The sequence below is a fragment of the Lotus japonicus genome, chromosome 4, assembly GCF_012489685.1.
Source record: "Lotus japonicus ecotype B-129 chromosome 4, LjGifu_v1.2".
Lineage (NCBI taxonomy): Eukaryota > Viridiplantae > Streptophyta > Magnoliopsida > Fabales > Fabaceae > Lotus > Lotus japonicus.
In genome coordinates, this window is record NC_080044.1 from 8,300,955 (window position 1) to 8,326,992 (window position 26,038).

A 26,038-nucleotide genomic window follows, 5' to 3' on the forward strand; every position below is an offset into this window, starting at 1 on the left:
CGGTGGTGGTGGTGGCCGGCGACGGTATGGTGGTTGTGGTAATGGTAGTGGAGGAGGACGGTGGTTGTGGTGGCAATAAGGTGTTGGTGGCAGTAGGGTGGTGGTGGCGGCGGTGGAAGATGGTGGTGGTGGTGGTAGAGGATGGATAGTGGTGGTATCGGCGACGATGGCGGTGGTGGTGTCGGCGGTGGAGGAGGCGTGTGGTTGTGGTGGCGCCGGTGTCGATGGTGGCGCCGGCGATGGTAGTGGTGGTGGAGGGTGGCTATGGTGGTGGTGGTGGTGGTGGAAAGCGGTGGTTGTGGTGGTCGTAGGGTGGTGGTGGCTATAGTGGCGGATGGTGGCGGTCGCGGTAGTGGTGGTGGAGGGTGAATGGTGGAAGCAGTGGAGGGTGGTGGTGATGGTGGCTTATACGTCAAATCTTATCAGGCCTTATCCATCACCTACATGGTGGATTAAATAATACGTCATTTTGATGTATAAGGGTGGGTTGACAGGTAAGCTTATACAATACAATGTTAGCACCAAACAATTGATAAACACATCACGTATTGTATAAACTTATACAATCATGTCTAATACAGCATACCAAACGAGCCCTTAGAGGCTTTGATACCATGTCAAGCAATCAATTATCCCGCAAGTTTAAGCTGTTAGGTAAGAGCTACATAAATGATTTTATATTATATTCTAATACTTTGATCGTTTAGGGCTCATTTGGTGGTCAGGATAAGATAAGAGCAGGATAGGATAAATAATTGGATAAGGACAAGATATGATAAGAGTAGGATAGACTCTTATCCTATCATGCGTTTGAGGTGGACATGATATTGATATGATATGATAGAAACAATGAAAAAGTATTAAATTTTCCTATGAAATAAAAAATTCATAATATTCATAAACTGATATTCTATCTTGTCAGGATAATTTCTATCCTAACTCCCCCCTCATGATAACTTTTACAGATGATAGACATGATAGGATAAGGGACAAGATAGTGTTATCATATCATGCTGGCGCAACAAACAACATATTACAGCATGATATGATTATTGCTATCGTATCTTGTCTGCTTATCATGTCTACCAAACGAGCCCTTAATTACATAAGCATTACTCATTGTGCTCGTTGAATATTCTTCTAAGATTTTGAGTTTCTCTCTCTGATCTAGAAGTTGACTTGAGCGTCAGAGTGTCTTTTACAGGTTCATCACTCGTTTATGCATTCAGCCTGCATCCGCAACACTTAAGCAGAAAGAGGGATGACCATTATATTTGACATAAACTTGTTTAACTTACATTACATTGCATTACATGTCAAACTAGAGGCTCATGTCCTGGCCAACCCAAATGGTTATAAAGTCCAATATCTTTCTTGACGGTTTAAAGGACTAACAACCGAGTGAATGTCGTGTTGGTCAGACATGATGACCAAAAGTGAGATTTATCTTGTTCAAAAAACAACCGAGTAAAATAAAGACGACACAACCAATTTATACGAAGACCGCTCAAGCTTGGCCACTGACCCGAAAATCATTCACGATGGTTTCACTAAAGTTAAGTCCAACTGCACCTCAAATCAAACCTTGACGAATTCAACTCTATAAATACAATTTTAAATGTTTAGCTACATAAACATTATCCTTTATGCTCATTAAACACTCTGGTAGGACTTTGAGTTTTTCTCTCTAATCTAAAATCTGACTTGAGCGCCAGAGTGGTTTTGCAGATTCATTCCCCACCACGCTTCACCGTGGATATTCCTTACTACATCGTGCATTCAGCCTGCACCAACCAAACTTAGATGAGAGGTACTCCAAACTCTTCACAATACAAATTAGTTTTAGGATTACTAAATGTTAGTAGTCATTAAAAACATGGTTAATGGTTTATGGTGTACTAATTTGTCACATAATCGATCATATAATTGCCCATAAGTTTATGTAAACTGATTTTTCTCTTTAAACATCACAGATCACACAAGACAAGAACCATCGAAATTTGTAAATGTGGCTTACTTTAACACTTGCTTCGTTGGCTCTACCATGTACAAATGTGTAGCAATTGAAGCTTTCAGTATCTTCATATACTATTCATATAGCTACATTTGATAGAAGGACCACTTGTTGTTCACTCATTAATAGCCCACCTCCAGGACACATTCCTTTCATGCTAGCTTTTTCTACCCGCTCGATCCTCATCATTCTTCACAATAATTTGTTTTTTTGTGTTCATTCCAGCCATATTTCTGCAAATAATTAACTTCGTTCTATTCTTATAAGTACAAACGATAAAGCATTTTGAATTCAAATATGCCTCATCATCTAGTCCCAAAGCTGGCAAAACAAGAGGACATGAAACATGGGTAACATTGATCTCAGATCGAGAGTTGGTCTGTTTTTACGTGCATGCAGTGAGGTTGATGTAACACTCTAGTGTGATTGCCAAGCAATGGTTTCACATGACAGATTCATATAACTGCCTCACTTAATAATATTGGTGGTTGAAAAAGAACCAAAATTACCATAGGTTCTAACTCTATGAACTTGTTGCCTATGTCCAGTGCACTATTTTGGAAACATGATGAGATTTTCCAACAAGAAATTGCTGCATTTGGCAAATCCCCACTAAAGATACTAAAGTACGAAAACAACTTTCTCTGTTCTCTCTACATATATAGCGATATATAGTGAACACTACCATCCGCCTCTTAATGCTGCAAAAAGTGTGATAGATATTTTATTTCTGCACCCATATAACAATATGATGGATGTTAAAAAATTGAATGAAGGAAGGAAAATGGTTATATGACATACGAAATGCGACACCAAACACCCATTTTTGCGGCGGTTAATGTGATGTCGAAAACCGTCAAAACAATTAGTTTCATTTTCTATGAACTTTCTTGAATTATTTTTCCTATTAATTTAAATTTTAATATTTTGAGCTTCGTAAAAAAATTATATGAAGTTTGAAGGAAACTTTGCAGGATTTAAGTGCCCCTCACATGTACCATACCTTTGCTATGTTAATAAAGAAATTTGAGGTGTTAACCAAAACAAACAACTGAGGTGTTAACAACAAAAATTCTTTATTATTTCAATTGAAACTAAAATTTGTACTAAATATAACGAACTTAAAAGAACTTATCTCATTTTGCACCATATATACATCTCTAAAACATCTTTCTAGGAAATTAGGATTAAAATGTTTTTGGACCTTGGAATATAGATATCCTGTTTTTTAGTAAAGTCTTTTAAATTTAGTTTTTCTTTTTTCATCCATCGAATATCAATCATTTTGTTTTTCATCTTTGATGTTAACTTTTTCATCCAAAATGAACAGAAGTATGTGTCAACATTAGACGTGATGTATTTTTGGTCCCTGAAATATACTTTGATTCCGATTTTAGTCCTTGCAATATTTGTTTTTTTTAAAGCAAATTCCAAAGGCTATCTACTATCAACCATCGAGGGAAAAACTCTTCTTTCCCCCACCGCCAGGGGCGGAGGCAGGAATTCATCTTTAGGGAGGCTAAGATTGAATATCATAAAAAAAGCTAAGCATCACCAATAATGCGTCATGAGTGTGTGGATAAAGGAGATGAAAGACATTCACTTATATTACTATTAAGAATACTTTAAGTTATGTTTAATGTCTTTTATTAAAAAAAAAACTTTGCAGTATAATTCTTTTTACTAGCTATCAAATTATTTTTCTCTTGTAACATAAAAAACTAACTATCAATTAAGTATTAATGCATATTAATCCACCAATTATATTTTAAAGTTGAGTATTCGATCTTGAATCTCATGAAGCCACATCATCAACTCTTTTATCAGAAAGTCTAGTAGCATAAATATTCATATTAAATAAAAATCAAATTATTATTAATTACTTCTCTACTTAGATATTTAATATTAGTTTTTTAAAAATGTAATCATACATTTTTTTTGTTATAGGTATGTAAAACATTTCCTATTAATGCAAAAGGTTATAAAAAAAAGATACAGATAAAACCAAGAGCTACAGGGGGAGCGAAACAGGGCCTAGGAAACGGAGAGAAGCCAACCACACGTACTAGGGGTGAGTGAATGTAAAAAAAACAGCTTTTAGTTAAGCCAATCAATTATAATAAAATAGCCACAAGGGCCCGTGGTAGTTGACAAACAGAAAGAAAGAAGAAAGGGAAGGAGATACAAGGCTAAACCGGAAGGAAAAAAGAAACAGGGAACAAAGGAGTAAAACAGAGTCTCATCACAGACCCTGATAGTATAAAAGAATGAAATTCTTGGAGCTTGGGGGTGACTAAGCCACAGTAAGCACCCCCTTTAGCTCCGCCCCTGCGGCCACCGCCTCTTCTCTCCCGCACCCACCGCCTCCCACCTCCCCCCTCCTCTTCAGTGAACCCCAACCCCCACGGCCAGATACTATTCCCCATAGCAGAAACCTCAAAGCCCCAACCAAAACCCTCCATCAATCCCTTGTCATCACCATGCAACTAAAGCGAATGTTGCAAATTAAATCTTCGTTTACCTCTTCGTGAGAGCCACCATACCTTCAATTCAACCTTGTCAACATCAACTTAGAGGTTAACACAACCAGAGCATCATCCTTGTAACCAGAACCAATAAAAAACCCATTCCCAATCTCACCCCAAAACTTCACTTTTTCTACAACTAGAACTGGAGCAAGTAAACGCTTTAACTCCAATCTCACAATAAGAATCAAAAGAAAAGATTTGGAATAAGTATATGAAGCCCACAGCCACTCTCACCTTCAAAATTGGACATGCATTCTCTGGATGTGTGGTAGAAGATGATAAGCAATATGAAATAAATGTGAATATTCAAAGTGATATTTATTTTTAATGGTTAAATAAGTATTGGCCCTACAAATAGCGAATTATTGATTTTGGTCACTGTTGTGAAAAGTATTTGGGTTGCACAGAGAATAATAGAGCGAGAATGTAAAACGATAATAACAAGCACATAAAACTTTGGTCACGTAGTTTGATAAATTGTGTCTACCTCTGCAACCATAGAGTAACTATAACTTTCTTTATTGATTCATATAATCAATTAGTCAGCAATTGCACAAAAGCCTTTTTTTCTTTTGTATGCAATTAAAACCACGGTCCCCATTTTTCTTCAAAAATCAAAATAGTAGTGAAAAAAACACTTTTCTTTTTCAATAAATGAATAATTTTTAACTAAACATTGCTAATCACTTTAGTGGCCCAGGGAGAACAAACCATTACCCACTCACTCCTTCATTTACCATCCTAGTTTGACGCATTTTGACTAGCAGGGCCAAGTGGCCAACGACATACAAACGAACAACCAAACGCAACATCCACGATAATTACCCGAGAAATCGCGATAATATGGCACACACACACTGCTTCGCGACTTTTTCAGATCGAACCGTTGCCAACTTCAGGCCAAAATATATCTATACAAAAAAAATCATATACAGAGTAACGTTGGAGAACATGTACTTGTTCCAAAACAGATTTCCAAGTATTAAACATGTTTAATGATCTGACGAAGGTGAAGGTGATAGAATGGTGGTGCTACAATGACATTGTGATGTTTGAGTGTGTTTGATTAAGCTTTAAAAGTGTATTAAAAGTGGTTAGCACATTTTACCATGCACATGTTTTCTAAGCACTAAATTAGTTCAATTAAAAAAATGACTTTCACATTTTTTTAATGCCTATTCAAACATTGTACGTATAGTATGCGTAGCTCTTTAAAGGCTTGCCAAACAATGATGATATGTTTACACCTCAATTTTGATACATCTTATATTTACCTATTTTTATTTTTATCTCTCTTCTCTTATCATTTATCACATCTCATACTTTTTCTCTCTTATTTTTTCTTTTCTTCATATCTCTCTCATCATTCCACTTCTTTCCACCTCAAAATGAGATGTGAAAGCAACATTATTAGCCTTTTATATGATGGTGAGAATCATGGATATGAATAGAGTAATGAGTGTGAAGTATGACATTGATCTTCGGTCATTGGATTCTCTAACAATTCCCTTACTTGGACGACTAGGTTGGGCTCATGCGCACCTCTCGAAGCTTGAGCTCTATGTATGTACCATAGGCCAGTGGAAAGGACCTCTTATGTTTTTTTTTTGGAAAGCCAAAGAATGCATTGTATAAGAAGTACAAGGGGTACTTCAACCCAATACACAAGAGATCAACAAAGAGAAAACAAAGGGACCTCTTATGTGACACAAATATGTGCCATAAACACCCTTGGTTGTGAGATAGGGTCGAATTAAGGTTGCAGTTTGGTGGTGTTGTTTGTCGGATGAGGAGCTAAACTCGATTGGAAGTTTACAATCGAGAAGATGACATAAGGCCATCGGATGTGGGATGCTCGGCATGACCATTGGAACAATAGTCCTCAAACTCAAGTTTACATTCAAACGAGGGTCGGAAGGTATATTAGTGTGAATTGTAGTTTTTCGGTCGAGGGGTCATCATTTGTCTTAAGTTTCTCAACGGTTCTGAATTTGAAAAGATGGGGGGTAGGTGGGAGCATGCACGAGTGTTAAGTATCATCGATGCTCTTGGACGCGTGGTGGGTTACGCCATGAGAGGTTTTGGACCCCTTGTTTTGCAGAGACACTGCGAGGCGTTCTAGGCAAAACACCTTCTGGCCAAATGTTTGTTCTTTATTTTGGTTGCAATACGGTTTGGCTTGAGCGGTGCCTTTGCAGGTACATATATAAGGTCGTCCTAGTTCGTGGTATAAGGATACAAGGTGACGAGTCGAGATAGAAAAAGGAGTCAAAATGAGTTGGAAAAATCAACCTCGTGTAGCAAAATTCAATTCACAACCACCAAGTGGACAAGTTTCCCGAGAGGCACGTTTGTCGTGTGCGGACAAGAAAGCTAGAAGAGTTAGAATGTAACAAAATAATTAAAGATAGTGACTAACTTTGAAGAAAGTTCAGGCCAAGCTAGAGGATTGTTACTAAAGATCCCAAATTTTTCCGTCTTAGAAATCACAGGATAGACATTTTAAAAGGTTTTCGAAAGCCAACCAAAATAGAACCATAAGTAGGAGATGCTTACCCAACTGAACATTTGGATTCATTCCTTACAATAATATATTTCCTGAGAGCTTCATACTCTCATTTGCCGCACTTTTCGTCTTAAAAGTTGAAAGGACATTTTCTAAACTAATAAATTATTATAGCTTTAATACTCAATATACTCTAAATAATTAATGTTATCATTTTATAATATTGCAATGTAAAATGTAAATATATATGGATTAAATCCATAATGTAAATGGAAATATACATGATAAGCATTTATTTTCTTTCATTAGTGATTGTAGAGACTTCGTCTCATCGTTTTTGCACTTTAGTTTGTCTTTTGTACGACGTACCGGCAATTTTGTAGTTGATCACTTGACTAAGAACTCATCAAAATTTCATAATTCGGTTTGGATTGAGGAGGTGCCTCCGGAGTTGGAGTCTTTAATTCATGCCGATGTAATAGCCTCAATGGCAACTTGATTTTTTTTCTTAATATATTATCGAGTTTCAAAAAAATATATATATATAGAGAAGAAATATGTACAATCACATAATCAAGCATTCCCCCCACGATTATATCGCGAGTCAAGATATACCTCTACGATACGAGATCATGTTTTTCAAACTTTTTCTATTTCTATTTCGAAAGTATCCTGGTTATCATTTTTATAATATTTTTTGTTTTATTTTAATCTCCTTTTCGCTCCAAAGAGAAGACCGTTCCTCGTTAACCGTGCCCTCAAATCTCTCTTGTCTCCTTTCTTACAAACGACGTCGTTTCAGTCACCTCCCACTTTTACTTCCAAACTCCCATGAGATTCAAAACACCACAACCCCAACCCTTCATCTAAACACAAAACGCCACAAACATGGTTGCCGGAAAAGTCAAAGTAGCAATGGGGTTTAACAAGTCACCGGCGCCGGCGGCCAAGACTCCTCCGCCGCCAAAGAAGCATCCACCACCTCCTTCACCGTCAACAACAACAACCTCCGCCAACAAATCCACCTCCAACAAATCATCATTCACGCGCTCATTCGGCGCGTACTTCCCTCGCTCCTCCGCTCAGGTGCAGCCGCGTCCACCGGACGTGACGGAGCTCCTCCGCATGGTGGAGGAGCTCCGAGAGAGCGAGTCTCGTTTGAAAACAGAGCTTCTCGAGCACAAGCTTCTGAAGGAGACCGCCGCCATTGTTCCTGTCCTGGAGAACGAGATCACAGCGAGGGAAAGTGAGATTGAGAGGAGCAAGAGGAAAGCGGAGGAGACAGAAGCAGAGAACGAGATTCTGAAGAAGGAGTTGCAGGAGTTGAAGCTCCGTTTGGAAGAGGAGAAGAGAGAGTACGAGAGAAAAACGAAGGCGTTGGAGGATGAGATAGCAGAGCTCAAGAAAACGACATCGTACAGTGGCACCACCACCAGAGCAGAGTCACTGTCACGTGACGAGCACGAGCAGTTTTCTTCATCACAGAGGTTCCATGAGGTTTTAGCGAGGTGCAATCGCGTGAAGAAAACGACGTCGGATTATGGAAGCGTGAGCCAGAAGCAGAACAACAACAATGAAGGTTCGGATTCGAGGAGGGAGAGTTTGGAATCTGAAAGGCCGCGTCACTCGCGGTGTAACTCGGAGGAACTCGCTGAGTGTGCTGACTCAGTAGCTCTTGCCGTTAGCGTCAGATCTCGCGGTCCTCGAGTTCCTAACCCGCCGCCGAGACCTTCCTCTTCTACCTCGCCGGCGTCACCTTCGAGTGTTGTTTCCAGTAATGGCGAAACAGAGCAACCGCTTCCGCCGCAGGTGAATGTAGCTCCTCCACCGCCTCCGCCTCCCCCGAGGAAACTTGCTTCCAAAGCAGCAGCAGCAGCACCTCCGCCTCCCCCGCCACCGCCTAGGGGGCTGAGGGCGGCTCCGTCGAAGGTGAGGAGAGTGCCGGAGGTGGTAGAGTTTTACCACTCGTTGATGCGGAGAGATTCGCAGTCGCGGAGGGAGTCGAGCTCCGGCGGCGGTGCGGAGGTGCCGGCGACGGCGAACGCGCGTGACATGATCGGCGAGATTGAGAACCGTTCAACTCACTTACTTGCGGTAAGTGCGTGTGATTTAATTTACGGTTTTGCCACTGTCCCATTTATGTTAGGACCGCTGACATGTGTAGTCGCTTTAATTTGAAAATTGGATTTCTCGGTAGAGTAAGACAGTATTCTGATTTGATTTTTGCATGCCCAAAATCGTAATTTTGCTTCATAACTATGAGCACTTTATGATATCTAAGCCAAACAGAAAGGAAAAAAAAGATTCTCCAATTACTGAAACTCGGTCTTTTTATTAGTCAATCAAGTCAAAAGATAGTGGTTGATTTTAGGTGATTAGTATTATTATTACTGATTACTGATTAGAGGTCAATCTTATATTTTACATTTTTACTCCTAATCAATCATACCCTTAATTGACGCTAGTAGGAGTAAATTGAGGGTTTTGTTTTTTATTGTTTTCACTCATTTAGTAATTGTGTGTTTGGTTAATCAACAGGAGAATTGATTCTGGACAAATTTAATTTTACTAAAATTGTGTATAGTAAATATGAGTTAAGATGATGTAATTTATGTTTGGATACCTTTACGAAAAAAATGTAGGTTTTGTCCGGTAATGTTGTGAAGCTCAATTGTGAAATCGATGATTGAACTAATTGTTGTGTCACTTAGAATTGAACCATTGATTTTGGAACTGCTTTACAGATGCACCCAAATATCATTTTAACCGGTTATAATTAATTTTAATCGACTAGAATTGATTCTATAGCATTATTTGTGGTTTCTAAAGGTGTTCATAACTTTTGTTTACAGATAAAAACAGATGTAGAAACACAAGGAGACTTTATTAGATACTTGATCAAAGAAGTGGAAGGTGCAGCATTCACGGACATTGAAGATGTGGTGCCTTTTGTCAAATGGCTTGATGATGAGCTCTCCTATTTGGTACTTTTTTAATGTTCATTTTGTTGTTTTTCTTCTATTTGCATCATTGAAATTTTAACATATGTTATCTGCTTTTGTTGTTTCAGGTTGATGAGAGGGCAGTGCTCAAACACTTTGATTGGCCGGAGCAAAAGGCCGACGCTCTGCGCGAGGCTGCGTTTGCGTATTGTGATCTGAAGAAGCTGGAATCGGAGGCTTCCTCATTCCGCGACGACCCTAGGCAGCTGTGTGGCCCAGCTCTGAAGAAGATGCAGACTCTCTTTGAGAAGTATGTGTGATTTTTTGAACTCTCCTATCTTGCCCAATATCATAACAGGATTCATTTTCTATTACTAGTTACAACTGATAGGTTGGGAAAAAATGAAAAAACTTTCATTAGCAACTTTAATTCGGGACCATCTAATTTAACTCAACAACTTTACAACTAATAAAGATGACATAACAGGATGAATGAAAGCTACTCCATATGCCTAACTTATTCAATGTGAATTGAATGTTCATGTGCCCAAAGTTGCTGACTCTCATTTTATGATTTTTTTTAAATGGTTATTACAGATTAGAACATGGGCTGTACAATATCTCAAGAATGAGAGAGTCGTCCACAAAGAAATACAAAGTCTTCCATATACCTGTAGATTGGATGCTTGATAATGGTTATGTGAACCAGGTAATTTTCATGAAAGATAAATGTTAGATTTACATACATGCTTCAGGCATAGTTTCAGTATAGACTATAATTTATACGCATGACCTATAATTTTCAGTTTTATTGAATAATGGGCTAGAGTTTTTTATTGGTTTATGTGGTATAGGCCCACCAATTAATATCAACCTTCTAATGATCCAACTCAAATATCTGTAAAATTGTTGAAAGTTTAAACTCTAGCTTTGGTAAAGTGTACTTCATGACATATTTTATAAGTTGTTGACAGCAAAATGACAAAACAGTTGTTATCTTTTTTGCTGATGGACTTGGATTTCTGTTTGCATGCGCACATGGGACTCCACATCTCCCCAATTCATCTGCTTGTCTGTTTCATCTTTTTTATAGAAGTTCTCTTTGGCTCTTTACACACTCAGAACTTAGAAGTGAACTAGATTTTATTGTTTTTATCTAAAGACTCTTTATGTTTAAAATAATTATATCAGTAATAGTAAAAAGAAAAACACATGGTTAAATATACATGAATATACAGTTGTAAAAATTTACTACATGAAAATACAAGTCGTACGCACTCTGCAATTCATTTCACATGGCATTATGATAGCACATTAAATTGCACTTACTAAATTTTATTGCTTCAAAGTTGATGAGGTGAATTAAAACTCAAATGTTGGTTTGCTCATTTGATTTATTATATCTGCAACGTTAAATTGTGGCAGATCAAGCTGGCATCAGTAAAATTGGCCATGAAGTATATGAAGAGAGTCTCTGCTGAGCTTGAGACTGTTGGTGGTGGACCTGAAGAAGAAGAGCTCATTGTCCAAGGAGTTAAATTTGCATTCCGAGTACATCAGGTAAAAGAAAATTCAGACATGTTTGTACAAAGTCAAAACTTGTGACCTATTCAGCTATTCTAATTTCTTGAAGGCCATATGGAGTAATAAGATGTTATGTTTGTCCTGCAGTTTGCCAGCGGCTTTGATGTCGAAACAATGAGGGCATTCCAAGAATTGAGAGATAAGGCGAATTCATGCCATGTCCAATGCCACAGCCACCAACAAAAATTCTTTTGCAGGTCTACAACATGCTAATACTGGAGCAAACTCAGCTTCAGAGAATTAGTATCATTTTCCACTGTAATTTGTGAATAGAATGGCAATAGTAGCCATCCTTTAAGTAGAACACATTTATAATTTTATGATCCACCTATTCTTTTGTTACTTGGAAACAAGACAACATTAAAATTTGTTACCACTCTGGCACATGTTGCTCCTGCAAATTCTCTGAAAATCCATTTCTCTAATCACTCATTAATTACTGAAGCAAGACACTAACCCAAATTTGGTTCCACTTTGGCACATGTTGCTGTTGCGAATTCTCTGACAATCCACTTATCTAATCACTCATTAATTACTGAAGCTAGACACTGACCCAAATTTGGTTCCACTTTGGAACATATTGCTGCTGTGAAGTCCTCGAAAATCTACTTCTCTAATAAATTGTATGATGAGAGAAACAAAATTATAAAAAAGGAGCAATAGTTGAGCTTCTTAGTTGACATCACCAACACCATCACCGCTATCACCGCCGGCGGCATCATCATCACCACCATCGCCACTACAACCACCATTACATTTCACCCCTGCCACACCGCCACCAGGTAAGACTCACCTCAACTGCGACCACCTCCGCTAGGTAATTGTTAGTTTACAAATAGATTTAGACTAGGTAGTCGTGTATGTCGGTTAGGAAACCAACGTAACGATTCAATCACTCCAGGAAAGATTTTGTTCCTCAATGCAGGTTCTTAAGACGCTCCAAAAAGCTCTTAATGATCGCTATTGTTAAGTTGTGACTAAGGTAAAGCTATAAACTAAATGAATGGCTAAAAGGCTTAGAGCAATAAAAATAAAAGGCTGAAGTAAACGACTGAAATGTAAAGGGATGAAAGATTGTATATGAATTAAAATCTGAAAGGTAAAGGCAGTAAAGTAAAGACAGAATATTCCTTGCTTATAAAGTAGGGGTTTGCTGTTGCCAACAAAATTGCATTATCTCTTATAGCACTGCTTTATCTCAGAAATTTACTCAAGTAACAAATTCATGCTAACGATCTTCCACATTTCAAGGTCCAAATTGGCTAACGACGGGTTGACAGTCGATCCATCGGCTAACAACTGATTATTAGTCAACCCTTCAACTAACGACTGACCCAACTGCCATATTCAAGGAGTTGAAATCAGCTAATCAATAGTCGACGCAATTAGTTGATTTTTTCCTATTTTTGGGTGCCAACAGTAATGTTGATAGAAAATGTCTTATAATAGTGGTGACTATTGTAAATTTACAAAGGATCATTGCTACATGTACTAAATTTTTTACGAAACTCACAACTATGTACGAGATTAACTTGGGTTTTTCAAAAAATTAAATCATCAATTAAAAACAAAACTGAAACCCCATTAAAAACAACCATCTGTATATTCTGACGCTTTGTTGAAGTAATAGTCGCAACAACCGACATTTTCCTTTAAGCAACAACTTCTAAAACTAAACAACGTAAAAAAAATAAAACTGCATTTATAAAACTGAAAACTAGTTTTGACTTTTAAAAATTTGGAAACATAAAACTAAAAACCACTTCGAACGACGTCTAGTTATTTGAAATTAGGGTTTTTTTATATTGTTCCTTCTACTTCCGGATGCAAGCGAGGTTTCATGCAAAGACCGAGCGCCTCCTTCTTCCTTTTATTTTTGCTAAGCAAAGAAGTTGTATCTCCTTCTTCCTAATAAGGCTAGGCAACCCCTCCTTCATGTAAAAGCGAGCACCTCCTCTGCTTTAAGCATGCAACCTTTCATCTCGTTGTAGTGTCGTTTGCAGTTCTCTTCACAACAACTCCATAAATGAGTCATGGTAGTCTTTCCTCTTCCTTCCTCATCAACATCGCAAACTCTCCCTTTCTCGCCCCTTCATTGTTGATCACACTCTTTCCCCGACAACCACGAACCATTTAGACCGCTCAATTGCCGGTTCATACTGGTTCAGCCGGTTTTTTAACCACGAACCATTCAGCCCGATCCGATCGACTAATCCGGTCCGGTTTTTTAAACCATGTTTAGCCCGAATTATATGGTGTACATAATTGTTTCCATCTCAGAGTGGGGCAATAAAGGAACCTTCGTGGGAAAAATGACCCACTGTTGCTCTCTTGTAAATCTTCAGCTTCCAGTTCCACCCTTGATTGGAAACAGTTTCCCACAATTTTCCCACAACCGCAAATCTTCTTCTTCCTTAAATCGATTCCCCAAGTTCCAGCCTTGTCGAATTTCCCGATCAACCCAAGCCACATCATCAGCGCCGCCCATGGAAGTTGAACGAAGTGATGATTCCACAGAATCATCCTCGGCAATGAAGCTCTTGTTTGTCGAGATGGGTGTCGGCTATGATCAACATGGGTATGTCGTATTCACTGTCTTTTTGGATCTTTGGTCTTCTCCTTTTGGTTTCTGATAGTTTCATTCTTTTTGCTGTCATGGAAATTTTCACAAAACAGCCAGAATATAACTGCTGCAGCAATGAGAGCGTGCAGGGATGCCATTTCTTCTAATTCAATCCCTGCTTTCCGGAGAGGTAATGATCTTTTCTTTTTCCCACTTTGTAGTGTTTGTTAGTATCACGTTATGTACATTGTCATTGCTTCAATATTGATATTGTTTTGGGTATCATAAGTGAGTGTCTTGATACATTAGAAGGTGAAGAATGTTAGAAACATTCACCCGCTTCAGCTGAGAGCTTAAGCTTTTGGGATTGACATGGTATCAGAGCTTCTATGACTAAGTGGTCTGGATTTGAATCCTTGTTGCGCCTAATTTTTCTAATAAAATTTTGAATTTCAGCAGGTGGATTTATGTTGTGTATCGTCCACACTTCAAACCCAATAGGCTTGTGCGTGAGGAGCGCGCAAGAAATACAATATAATACCATTCATGTGTTTTCACTCAACAAATTTAACTTTTGGGAATGTAGGTTTTTAATAAAACATTGTTGTTTAAAGTGAAGGAACCAAGGAATGACAATTAAGCCTATGCTATTATAGGCATATATATCAAGTTGACATATAGAAAGATTACACATTTTATGTCTTATGAGAGATATCATTGTTTCCTTGTTTTTCTCACTATTCTTGGTTCCATGTTACTTAGAAATGAATCAAAACAAATTTCTATCGTTTTTAACTATCCTGTTTATGTGCTTGTCCCAATTTACTATGTTTTTTAAATTAGTTGGCATTGTATTTGTGAATTGCATTAAGTTCATAATCGAGAATTGGGATTTTGTTATAAACAGAAAAAAGTGAAAAACACATATTAGTCTAAAGTAATCATAATTTCAAAGTCTGCTTGCTAAGCATGCCAATGTGTACCTTGGGTACTTATTATAATGATTAGAAATCATTTCTCTTGTACTTGATAATCATGTACTAAGTTTGACTTGATCTCCACCCCTTCAATTCAAGATCATTTCTAGCTCAGGAAAAATATCTTAGGGTCATATAGAACATGACCAAGATTCCCTCTTATTTCTTATCTACATAGAGATTGTTTTCTGTGTGGTTATTTATAGTTGATTTAGATTAGTCTTGTAAAACATCTGCTTTGACAATTGAAGTTCAAAATTGTTCCTTCAATTCTAATAAGATGAATTTGGTTTAGGTTCAATTCCTGGGGTCAGTTTTGAGCAGATGAAATTGCAGATCAAGCTAGGGGTTCCTCATTCTCTCCAGAAATCTTTGGATATTGAGAAAGTCAAGTCTGTATTTCCCTAGTGAGTACCCACTAGTCCCTTTTTTACATGATGTTTTTCTATCCATGAATCGATGTTGGCTACTTGGCTATCAATATGAAATCCTATGTTATCAATGAATTATTTTGAAAATTAGTCTGATGTTCCATTTCTTTTTCCCCTGTAGAGTCTGTTTAGATCTTAATTGTTTTAGCAGAATCATTAGTGATCCTCTCCCCCATTGTTTATATTGTATACTGAAGTTTATGTCAGTTCTAACGTTTTGCTTGAAACCCTGAACCAAAACATCATTTTGTGTTCTTAGATGATAACAAACAGTCATGGCCTGCGTTTTAGGTCATTTCTTCTAGTTGGTAATCTGCTATGCTTGTTTATTCAATGCATGTTTGGATACACGGTGGAAAAACAAGGTGAGACTCAAATCATGGTTGACATTTGCCAATGCAAAGAGAAATTCCTTCTGTTGATTTTGACTTCATTGTGGTTTTCCACCTTGAATCCAAACATGCACTAAGTTCATGTGGTTTTGTTTATAATACAATAACTTCTTCCATATTCTATTTGTAATTTCTTCCCTTCTCTGATCTCGCCTTCCCCAAAAACATGGCAGTGGAAAAATATTGAATGTTGATATTGTGGATGGTGGTCTGATATGCTCAAGTGGAGTGCATGTAGAAGAGATGGGTGACAAGAATGATGATTGCTACATTGTGAATGCTGCTGTTTATGTGGGTTATTAACTTTCAGCTTCTACAGAGCTTTGTTCAGTTTAGTCTCCTGTTATTGGACTTTCACTTCTGATATTAATAATTGATGGAATCTGCTGTATAATAATGTAGAACATTGTACATTTCAATATTCTATTTCACAGTTCTTGTAGGGTCATCTTAGCTTTTCATCTGAAGTTACCGTGAGAGCACTATTCTGTACTTACGCAGGCATGTATTTACATTGACACCAACACTTTCATTTCAATTCATGAGACATGTATTTCAGTTAAAAGTGCTTTTAAGCCTTGCTAACTGAAAAATTGATGTGCCCTGTTTCTTCTTTGGTGAGAGCTAGGATTCTTCCCAGAAGAGACATTCGATCGATAGAAAAGTTCTGCCAACAATTGTGGTGTTTTTACTTTCAGAGGGGTAAAAAAGTCATTTCCATAATCTACACTCCAAAAAATGCAATTTTGGGAATTAAAAATATGCTTGAGGGTTTTAAAAATACCCCAACCCCTCTCCCCCAAATTTTAAGAACTCACAAACAAGGGCCAAAACTTCTTTGAAGCCTCTCCCTCCCTTCACTCCCCCTAAAAAATGAACTCACAAACATAGGCTTAAAAAATTAGAGGCACTTGATTTGGTGCATTCAGATAATTTCGATCTAATAAAGATCGTAACTTTTGGTGGTGCACTTTAAATTGTAACTTCTATTAACAATCATTTGAGGAAATTATAGCTTAAAAGGTAAAGGTCAGTTACTTGGTGTCTTCAAACGATTTCACTTTCAGGTTTTTGCTGAGGGGGGTGACATGAAAGAATTTGAGATGTATCCACATTAGCAGTGACATGAAAGCATTTCAGATGTACTCACATTAGTAATGGTGGCAAGAAAAAATGAAGTAAGGAGTAGTAATGGTGGCAAGTAAAAATAGTGAATTTTGATTGGAAGAACCAATATTTCGAATGCAACTGGTACTGCAATAACTACATACTTCAAACTAGGAATATGACATCGCGACACACACCATGCATTTTCTGTCTTTTCCTAGAAATTTAGAACAAAAAACCATCCTAAAGGGAAAACCAATACTTGGTACACGAATATATTATAAGAAAAGAAAACAAATCGCCAATCTAAGTAGTGATTTTCAATGAATTGTTGAAGGGCGGATTATCATCGAACCATGTCTATTTTCAAAGAATCAGAAAAAATTGCAAACCTCAGAAATAAAAAAGAGAGATTCATAGCTTGAAAATCAAAGAGGAATATGCTAGGGTACGAATCGAGGTTAGAGCTAGAGTTTTTACTCTAGATTCGAGCTTCAGATGAATCAAAATCGATGCGTCATGTTTTTTCGTGGTGAGAGCTAGGGTTCCTCCCAATAGAGAAAAATTTAATCGATAGAAATTTTAGAGGGGTAAAAAAGTCATTTCCTTAATGAAGCCTCCAAAACCCCCCAATTTTTGGAGAACTGAAAAATATGCCTAATAGAGAGTTTTGGAGGGTTTTAAAATACCATGAACCCTCACCCCTCAATTTTAAGAACTCGCAAACAAGGGAAGTGCTTCTTGGAAGCCTTTCCCTTTCCTACCCCTTGACTTAGAATAGAAGTTACTATTTGGTTTCATTAAACTTGTGAAAGCTCGCTCATTCGTTGGAACTTGAAAACCCTAAGTAGCTAAATCCCCAATTCCGCAGCCCTTCCTCCGATTCCGAAGCTCAGTTATCTATCTGTAACTTCCCAGGTACGCACGCTTCTCTTCTTTTGCAACTTTACCTTTGTCCAATTTTCTGTTCACTCTTGTTCTCTGATCTTAAACCATTCGATTTTATACCATCCATTTTGTTAGTGTCTGTGCTAGGTTTCGCGTTGGTTAATTTGTATAAAAAAAAATGCACTTCTCTTGTTTTCGGTTTCTCTAGAGTGTGTGGTTCTTAATGGTTGAGTTTGTAATAGTAATTTATTTATCATTTGCCAGAATCAAGAATGGGTGACAAGAAGAAGAAGGCTCAGATGTTTGTAAAACTAGTATCTGCTGCTGGGACTGGATTCTTCTATGTTAAGAGGAAACCAAGACAGTTTACCGAAAAGCTCGAGTTTCGAAAATTTGATCCTAGGGTTAATAAGCATGTTCTGTTTACGGAGGCTAAGATGAAGTAATAGGCATATTCATGGCCTCCTTCCAATTATAACTGGTACTATCCTGTAATGCTTTTTGAGATAACTATCAGTTGGTATTAGACTTTGAATCATGCCAATCTTACTCTTTGCTTTTGTTATATTCTTATGTTTGTGCTTTTGGTTGATTAATTATTATCCAGTAGCTTCAAATCATAGCATTTTAGAAAATTAATATATATCTATCTTAAATAACATTATCTAACTACAGATGATAGTGATACATCTGAAACTCAATTTAACCATCCATCATTAACCCTGGAAAAAGTAGCTTGAAATGTCACTTTAGATTGAGGATTACTTGTCTATTTGTCCATTAAGGTTAGGAGTTGTAAAGAAGGCTTTGCCCGAAGAAATGATTGAAGACTTTTAGCTTGCTAACTTTTATTCTAACCAAGTAATTTTAGTAAAGATTTTACACAGAAAAGACCATCTGAGAAGAGTTATTTGGGGTCTATCAGATTCAGCCAAGTCACTTTCAAATTTTGACTTAGCAGGGTACAGTTTGATGCCCATAACTAAAGCTTGTTGCACATTCGCTCTCTTTTGTGGAGCAAATCTTTGGTATTTCTGCAGTACTGAAGACTCGTACTCTCTAACACATTCAGTTATTTTTTTTAAATGTTTGAAACAGCAAAAATTAATCATAAGAGGACAGTTGTCATTATACTAATAGAAGTAGTACTACTATGGAGTTGTGTAGATTGTCCTCTTTTTTGGTTGCTGTCACTGAATTCTGAAGCACCTGGATCATTTCAGATGACAGCTGAAGATCTAACTAATCAAATTTACCAAACATGAAGGGTAGTACTAATTGACCATCCCTCATCCCTCATTGCACTTAGCATAGCTCCAGCTTCAGTGATGCAACCATTTCTCCCACTATGAATTTGCATTGACATGTGAATGGCTGTGATTACAATATTTGTGTCAGGTCAGGTAGAAGATGAATTGTTAATGTCTATGCTATGTTATAAAGCTCAAACTGAACTGTTTTGTTAGACTTGTGAACCTGCTTGGTAACTGATTTGAGCAACATTATGGATCTGCTATGTTTCAAAACTGGCATGAACTGATTCAATTTGGCCAGTTTTGGCGAAAAAAGAAATGTTTTTGCTTGATTCTTATTGGATGGATGAGTTAGATATTTTTAAACCCTATGATGAAATGATGTCGCTCTGGTGCTGCTATGTAAATTTTTTTTGATGAATCAATGTAATGACTTTGAGCGAATTTATTTGTTTGTTTTCCTTTTTAAAAATCGTTCTTATTTTACAACATTATACATTATAAAAAAGCTTTATGAAATAAAATTGATTATACTGAAATTTGTAAACTGTTAGAAATAAAATTGATTATACTGAAATTTGTGAACTGTTAGAAACAAGAACTATTCATCATGAAATATGCATCAATCGAAGGTAAAGTTCCATTGCATTCTATGATTTGAAGTAAATTATATTTTCTCATTTTCATGACATGTAAAACAGATTGATCTCCCTCCCTGACTGACTTGGTATGGGACTCTGTTTTCTTCAAGAGTCTTGTATTACAATTGAATCAGTCACCCTTTTGAACATCTATCAAAATAAAAAAACTCTAAATAATTATCTTGATCACATTAGAGCTGCATTTAGGAGTTCATTCCAAGTATCAGGTAATCCTGGTAAGCACCAATGGCTGCAGTCATTGCCCCCTTGATTCCCGCCATAGGCAGAAGGATGTGCATCTTTTCGAAGTTGCGAGAGGAGTGTTATGTCAAGCAGATAAACTGGTTTCTTCATGTTCTTCAACACTTTGTTCACTATTGTAGTTGGAGGAGGTAGACCTGCTGGATATGATGACCCAGATAACGGTTCAATTTGTCCGCTACAACTCTTCTTAGGTTGATTCCACTCTTGGCCTCTGAAATTAATCAAGGTGAAGGGGCATCACAAAATATCTAATGTGTTAGTTTCTATAATCTCATAACACAAACTACTAGGAAGAGAATTTTGCACTTCATAGTTCTTAAAATTAAAAATAGATGAGCATATAGAGTTACTTACTGATAATGAGTGGGAGAAATCCCTTGAAAGAAGACTTTAGTTTTGGTAGGGTCAACATTGAGATCAACCCATCTAGCCCAAGTGGTTAACCCTTGATAAAATGCTTCCAAACGGTCCATGTCTTTAACTAGATTGGAACCATTCCTTATATAATCCCATCTGAACATGGCAAATGTCAACAAGTTTGAGTGTTAAACATAAAAGGAAATTGAATCAATGAGGTCATGTGATACACATTACACAGACTAAACCAAGCAAAACACTTATTTTACCTTATCATGTAGAGATGCATTCAGTTCTGAAGTTATATTTAGTTGTGTTTTCATTTACATTTAATATGTAAATAAGATGATTTAAATTCAAGAACTCTTTATGTGGCATCACAGTTTTCAATGTGTCTAAAACTTAATCATTCTGACCGCAAAGTGACCTAGTCAAGCACTGCAATTGAAAATGATAATTGAATTTACGGTTTTTCACGAACATATAATTATCAAATGGGTTAGTGGCGATCAAGATCCGCTACTCTTTTTGTGGCATCGCAGTTTTGAAGGTGTCTAAAACTTCATCATTGTAACCGCAATTGTAACATAATCAACCACATTTATTCATAATCGAAAATGATAACTGAATATACGGTTTCTTGCGGGAATAAAATTGACATATGGGTTAGTGATGGTTTTTGACCGACACACATACATTTGTTTGGTAAAAAATCGCCGCTAACCTATATATTAATTGTATGTCGACCCAAAATCTTATGTTCACATATAACGACTCATCTACAACTCTTTGTCCCATTAAGAGTTGTGATATGACCCGATTGTGAGAGTAATTTAAAATCTTGATTAATGTAGGGAAGCTGTAGGGTTGACATGTTTTGAAGTGATTCACTAGTTTTTTTTTTTTAATAGGCAAATGTTAGTTGTTAGAAATGTTAGTAAAATAATCTCTTATTCGGGTTTGAACTCGGGACCCTTCACCCCACCAACCCTTATGTCCATAGCTCTTACCACTTGAGCTATCATTCGGGGACGAAGTGATTGACTAGTGATATACCATGATTTTAATCTACACCCGATAGTAATGGATGGCTTGTTCACCCTGTAATATTCTGCATTTATTGTGCAAGAAGGCATACATACATACCCTTGAGAATCTCCTGTGTGGGTCCACCAATGCCAGGAGTTGAAGATCAACATGTCCAGATCAGTCCAAGCATTAGCCTGTTGTATGGAGTCTAGTGCAAGTACTGCACCAACATCTTCTCGAACTATGTCCACCAAATATGGTGTGCGATATAGCTGTATGCTTACTCCATAGTCCTGCATGCGCAACCCCACCAATTATCATTCATTAGTAAACCACATTGCCATTTTGGGAGGTTGAGATTAAACTTAAATAAAAGTATTACAAAGTGGATTATAGAAAATGATAAACATGCTGAATTTAGTTGAATTTTGTGGAACAGTCCGTGAGTGAGCTCATGGAAATGGAATATTGGAAAACCAGCTGTTCCACTTGTCCCTTATGATGAATCTCGTGAACATTTCTCAGTCACAGAATTGTGCTACTTAATTTCTGCTCAAACTAGGGAGGAAAGTGGGTAACACTACACTTGAGAGCTCCATTTATTAGAAAATCATTGGTTGAGTACATGTATATGTACAAGAGGCTATATATGAATTTAATAAATTCTCAATCATTCTCAATCGTTGGTTTTCGTAATCAATAGTTGAGAATTTTTTTAAAACACAGTATCTTCACAGCCGACAATTAAACATGAGACTAATGTCCTTGAAGTTATGAGATTGAATTACTCACATTTTACAATAAACTCTTCTCCTACCGCTCAGAGATTGAACTGTTAATTAGATGCTAGAAGTTCAATATTTTGATTTTCTTATCAATGATTATAAAGACTCAATTTCTTGAAATTTTTTTGATACATCAAAAAGTTAAATTGCACCCGTCAGGAATCGATCTCTGGACCTCCCCTACCCAATTCATATGCCCTAGCTCCTACCATTTGAGCTATCATATGGGGACACCAATTCCTTGAATCTAAACTTGATATTCACATTTTACTTAAATGAACTAATTTTTAACTTATTTTAAAAAATATACTGAAATAAAAGTTATTTTTGTACTAAATCATTAAATCTAACTATAAGAAATTAACGAATCAAATTAGAAATATAACATTAACTACAAAAGTAATGCAGTTATTGTGAATAAAATCATTTTTTTTTTGTAATTGAGTAAAACCATATTTATTCTGATTTATCTTTGTGAATTCCTATTAAATTTCATTCCATCAAAATTGCCTATATAGGGGTACAAGCCAATTAAACAAGTTGAGATCATCTCCCCTAAATGCTCATAAATCACTTTCCCTTGATTGCATTCTCTAATTACATGGACCAAATTAATGCAATTTAATTTATTGAATTCCTATTATATCCAAAGCATAAGCTTGTATAATTTACATCCCCAATTATGATTTTTTACTAATTTTTTACTCTGTAGTATTAATTTAGGTATGAATGTTACATTTATTTTTGAATGCCATGGCATGAATGATTTTTAAATGACATTAACTCAGTCATGTCCCGTGATTGATGTTGATTAAACAAAAATAATTAAGGCGAATGATTGTAGAGAGCCTCCAAGTTGTAAGAAAATTTAATCACAGGTTGGCATGCTCTCCCTCACAGCCTGTCAAGTCTTATTCACATGTATCTTTAAGCATTAAAGATAAATTGACTGATAAATTGATTGCCATTAACACACATAATCTTTACATGCTACAATTTTTAGATACTGAACATAACAATTTTTCATTAACTGAGTATGCTGATCCCAATTTATTCTTGATTCTACTAGTATATTTTTTTACACCTATTCTGAATGTGACAAGTGACTTCTATATCTCACGAAGAGGTAACAAATACAGTTGTTATCTCCTGTTTTCTACTTCTGTTTTGGAGGGGTTAGGTGCTTAATTCACTGCTATTTGTGTTTTACTGACCCAGTAAGAGGAAACCTATTATCTCCTTAGGCCCAAGATTAGTATTGCCATCAAACTATGCATAGGTCTATTAATTTGGAACATTGAAAATGACTTAATTGGATCTATGATCTAACGCGGTTGTTTAACTAAGTCCAAAATATGAAGACCAAAATCGCTTGTTTCAAACATTGGAAACTAAATTTAAACGTTAACCAAAAGTACAATTAAATCAAAAACCTATTATAAAACCTTGCCCTGTAATCCACACAACTTTACTTTGGACCTATCTATCAAAATCTAATTTCAATTTATCACCTCAAGTTTTTAAACTAGGGGTGGAGAAAAATGATATAATAGAGAAACAAACAATTGGATGAAAAAAAAAATAGAGACATGAGAATGTTGTATTCAGGAAAACAGAAGAAGCAGTAATGGTTTGTGTATTAAAATATAAAACAGAGAGGAGACAGAGAGATCAGAAATGTAACCTGAAAGATCACAGTAGAGAGTGTTCCTTTCCTCACAAAGCTGGTAGTGGCATTCGGCACCGAAGCGTGAATCATACAGGACAATGATTCCCACATGTTGAGACTCAATGAGTCACCCACAAACATTATCTTCTTACCCCTCCACTTGTTCAAGAAATCTACCCCATTGAACCTGCAACACAGAAACAAACTTTTTATTACATTTGAACATTATTGTGTTCCATTTTGTTATGTGCTATTCTGTTCTATCTTGTTCGGTTCCGTTAGTAAACGCTACCTTACTTTGAATTTCAATCAATGAGTCTCTAATCACAATTTTTTTTTACTTACAAATGTCAGATTGCAGAACTGTTAACAAAATCCATTCACCAAACATTTTTAAAAACTAACACATCATGGAAGTATTTGAACACTACCTGGGTAAGGCACATGAATCAGGCTTCCAAGAGTATTTGAGATACTGGTTGTCTGGTCTTCCATACTTTTGGCAATTAAACTCAGAATCAATGAAGGGACAGGTTGAGGAGTCATAGAGAGGTTGTGAAGGGTCAATCACCCAACTTCCAAAGAACAAATTACACCTGCCCAATTCCTTTCTACTTCTTATGAGACTCTTACTTTTGGACTTTGCTGCACCAGCAACAATAAAAGCTAGGCTACACAGAGAGAACAAAAACAAGACATGGACCTTGAAAGTGAAACCCATGTGGGACTAAAAATACTATGTCGGGTTCCAAAACTGAGAATAAGAGAATAACTTGTATTGTCGATGATATATATAGATAGAAGAACCAACAAGGTTTAACACGGTTGGTAGATAGCTGAGTTCCTTAAACATCTATTTGATGGTTCGATACCTTGGTGATATTAGTAAAGACCTACTACTTAATGTTATCTCACAACTTAAACGAATATAGGATTGAGGAAGTCAACAAAATGCAGTGGCTTGTTGTGGTGGGTTCACATGGAGTGGTGCTAGAGAACACTGATTTTAATTTTGCTACATGAGCTGGGGGATCTTGGATGGATTCGTGAGTGGTAGTAGGATTTGAAATTGTGGAGATTGTTTTATGTTGATAATCGAATGTCACTACACTACATTATTGAGGATGAATTGTTCTTTAGCCTTCCCCTTGTTTGCACCATGTCACGGGCACGACCAATTTCTATGATAATATTAGATGTGCTTGAATCTTGTGTCTTCAAGATAAACTATTAAATTTACCGGTCCCTTTGTTTGGACCCGAGCCCCGCGAACACTCTTTGGACACACAACTTTTATGGGATTTTGACCGAAACAAATTGTGAAGTGAGAAAAAAATATAAAATGTGATTTGTGGAGGCTAAGATCTCCGCAAATTTTGCGTAAAAAACACAAATGTGGAATTTGTGGTGAGCACAAATCATTTCTATATGTTTTCTAATAACTTCATAGTCTGTTGTTATAAAAATTCACCACAAAGCCTATATGTCCAAAGGATGTCTGTATTGCAATGGAATCCGAAAATCATTTTTCTAAATTTGTAAAGCTAATGGTGGGCATTTAACTTTCATTAAGCTTACATCACATTTACATCCATTGTAAAAAAGAGAAAAATATATTAATAACGGTAAAGAGAATGGTATTGAAAAATCATCATCCATAAGTTCATAGAATACACTTCCTCTCTCCTTTCACGATCTCTAACCATGTTAATATTATGTTACTCTAATTTAACCATTTAAGGGTTTTTAGTTTGAACAGATTAATTAGGTTTTCTCTACTTGATTTTTGTTGAGCTTTTCATTTCATCATTTAGTTTTCTTTTGACATAATTTGTTGATAATCTTTGGAGACAGGGCCGTCCAATTCAATCAACAATCAGATGAGTAACCGATTCAATATAACCAAAAAATCGTAGGATGAAAGACCCGGTAAAGAATTGGTCAACCCATTTTACTTAGGCGGCGGTGATGAGCTGAAATTTTCTAATAATTGCAATTAAGAGGGGATATTTAGTTAACATCTAATTTTTATTTTAAGATATTGTTTTCAATTTATGATTAAATTAGAGTAACATAAGTTATTCATACATTTAAGTTCAATTTTAAAT

General features: G+C 36.5%; 4 protein-coding genes across 4 annotated transcripts; 3 read left to right on the plus strand and 1 right to left on the minus strand.

Annotated features, from left to right (window-relative positions):
- The first annotated feature begins 7,786 nt into the window (after nucleotides 1-7,786).
- Nucleotides 7,787-11,986, plus strand: LOC130714321 (protein CHUP1, chloroplastic). Its single transcript, XM_057564222.1, has 6 exons — nucleotides 7,787-9,142; nucleotides 9,901-10,032; nucleotides 10,119-10,300; nucleotides 10,588-10,699; nucleotides 11,416-11,550; nucleotides 11,662-11,986. Exons 1-6 carry the CDS (start codon nucleotides 7,937-7,939, stop codon nucleotides 11,785-11,787), a joined length of 1,893 nt encoding a protein of 630 aa, XP_057420205.1. The 5' UTR covers nucleotides 7,787-7,936; the 3' UTR covers nucleotides 11,788-11,986.
- A 1,764-nt stretch (nucleotides 11,987-13,750) lies between these two features.
- On the plus strand, nucleotides 13,751-16,385 carry LOC130714927 (uncharacterized). Its single transcript, XM_057564908.1, has 4 exons — nucleotides 13,751-14,152; nucleotides 14,251-14,327; nucleotides 15,410-15,521; nucleotides 16,111-16,385. The coding sequence occupies exons 1-4, from the start codon at nucleotides 13,809-13,811 to the stop codon at nucleotides 16,238-16,240; spliced, it is 663 nt and encodes a 220-aa protein (XP_057420891.1). The 5' UTR covers nucleotides 13,751-13,808; the 3' UTR covers nucleotides 16,241-16,385.
- A 1,370-nt stretch (nucleotides 16,386-17,755) lies between these two features.
- On the plus strand, nucleotides 17,756-18,497 carry LOC130711474 (uncharacterized). Its single transcript, XM_057561111.1, has 2 exons — nucleotides 17,756-17,962; nucleotides 18,197-18,497. Exon 2 carries the CDS (start codon nucleotides 18,205-18,207, stop codon nucleotides 18,376-18,378), a length of 174 nt encoding a protein of 57 aa, XP_057417094.1. The 5' UTR covers nucleotides 17,756-17,962; nucleotides 18,197-18,204; the 3' UTR covers nucleotides 18,379-18,497.
- Nucleotides 18,498-19,801: 1,304 nt separating this feature from the next.
- LOC130711473 (protein trichome birefringence-like 38) lies at nucleotides 19,802-24,973 on the minus strand. The gene is made up of 5 exons (XM_057561109.1): nucleotides 24,362-24,973; nucleotides 23,946-24,117; nucleotides 21,594-21,769; nucleotides 20,445-20,603; nucleotides 19,802-20,301 (listed from the first exon to the last, which is right to left on the minus strand). Exons 1-5 carry the CDS (start codon nucleotides 24,649-24,651, stop codon nucleotides 20,013-20,015), a joined length of 1,086 nt encoding a protein of 361 aa, XP_057417092.1. The 5' UTR covers nucleotides 24,652-24,973; the 3' UTR covers nucleotides 19,802-20,012.
- Nucleotides 24,974-26,038: the final 1,065 nt, after the last annotated feature.

Excerpts from the sequence above, each read along its gene's own strand:
- LOC130714321 (XM_057564222.1), top strand. The coding sequence starts at position 7,937 with ATGGTTGCCGGAAAAGTCAAAGTAGCAATGGGGTTTAACAAGTCACCG. Across the intron at positions 9,143-9,900 it reads GTTCAACTCACTTACTTGCG|ATAAAAACAGATGTAGAAAC; the intron begins GTAAGTGCGTGT and ends TTTTGTTTACAG. Across the intron at positions 10,033-10,118 it reads ATGATGAGCTCTCCTATTTG|GTTGATGAGAGGGCAGTGCT; the intron begins GTACTTTTTTAA and ends TTGTTGTTTCAG.
- LOC130714927 (XM_057564908.1), top strand. The coding sequence starts at position 13,809 with ATGTTTAGCCCGAATTATATGGTGTACATAATTGTTTCCATCTCAGAG. Across the intron at positions 14,153-14,250 it reads GTCGGCTATGATCAACATGG|CCAGAATATAACTGCTGCAG; the intron begins GTATGTCGTATT and ends TTCACAAAACAG. Across the intron at positions 14,328-15,409 it reads AATCCCTGCTTTCCGGAGAG|GTTCAATTCCTGGGGTCAGT; the intron begins GTAATGATCTTT and ends AATTTGGTTTAG.
- LOC130711474 (XM_057561111.1), top strand. The coding sequence starts at position 18,205 with ATGGGTGACAAGAAGAAGAAGGCTCAGATGTTTGTAAAACTAGTATCT.
- LOC130711473 (XM_057561109.1), bottom strand. The coding sequence starts at position 24,651 with ATGGGTTTCACTTTCAAGGTCCATGTCTTGTTTTTGTTCTCTCTGTGT. Across the intron at positions 21,770-23,945 it reads TCTCTACTGTGATCTTTCAG|GACTATGGAGTAAGCATACA; the intron begins GTTACATTTCTG and ends TTGCGCATGCAG. Across the intron at positions 20,302-20,444 it reads ATTTCTCCCACTCATTATCA|AGGCCAAGAGTGGAATCAAC; the intron begins GTAAGTAACTCT and ends GATTAATTTCAG.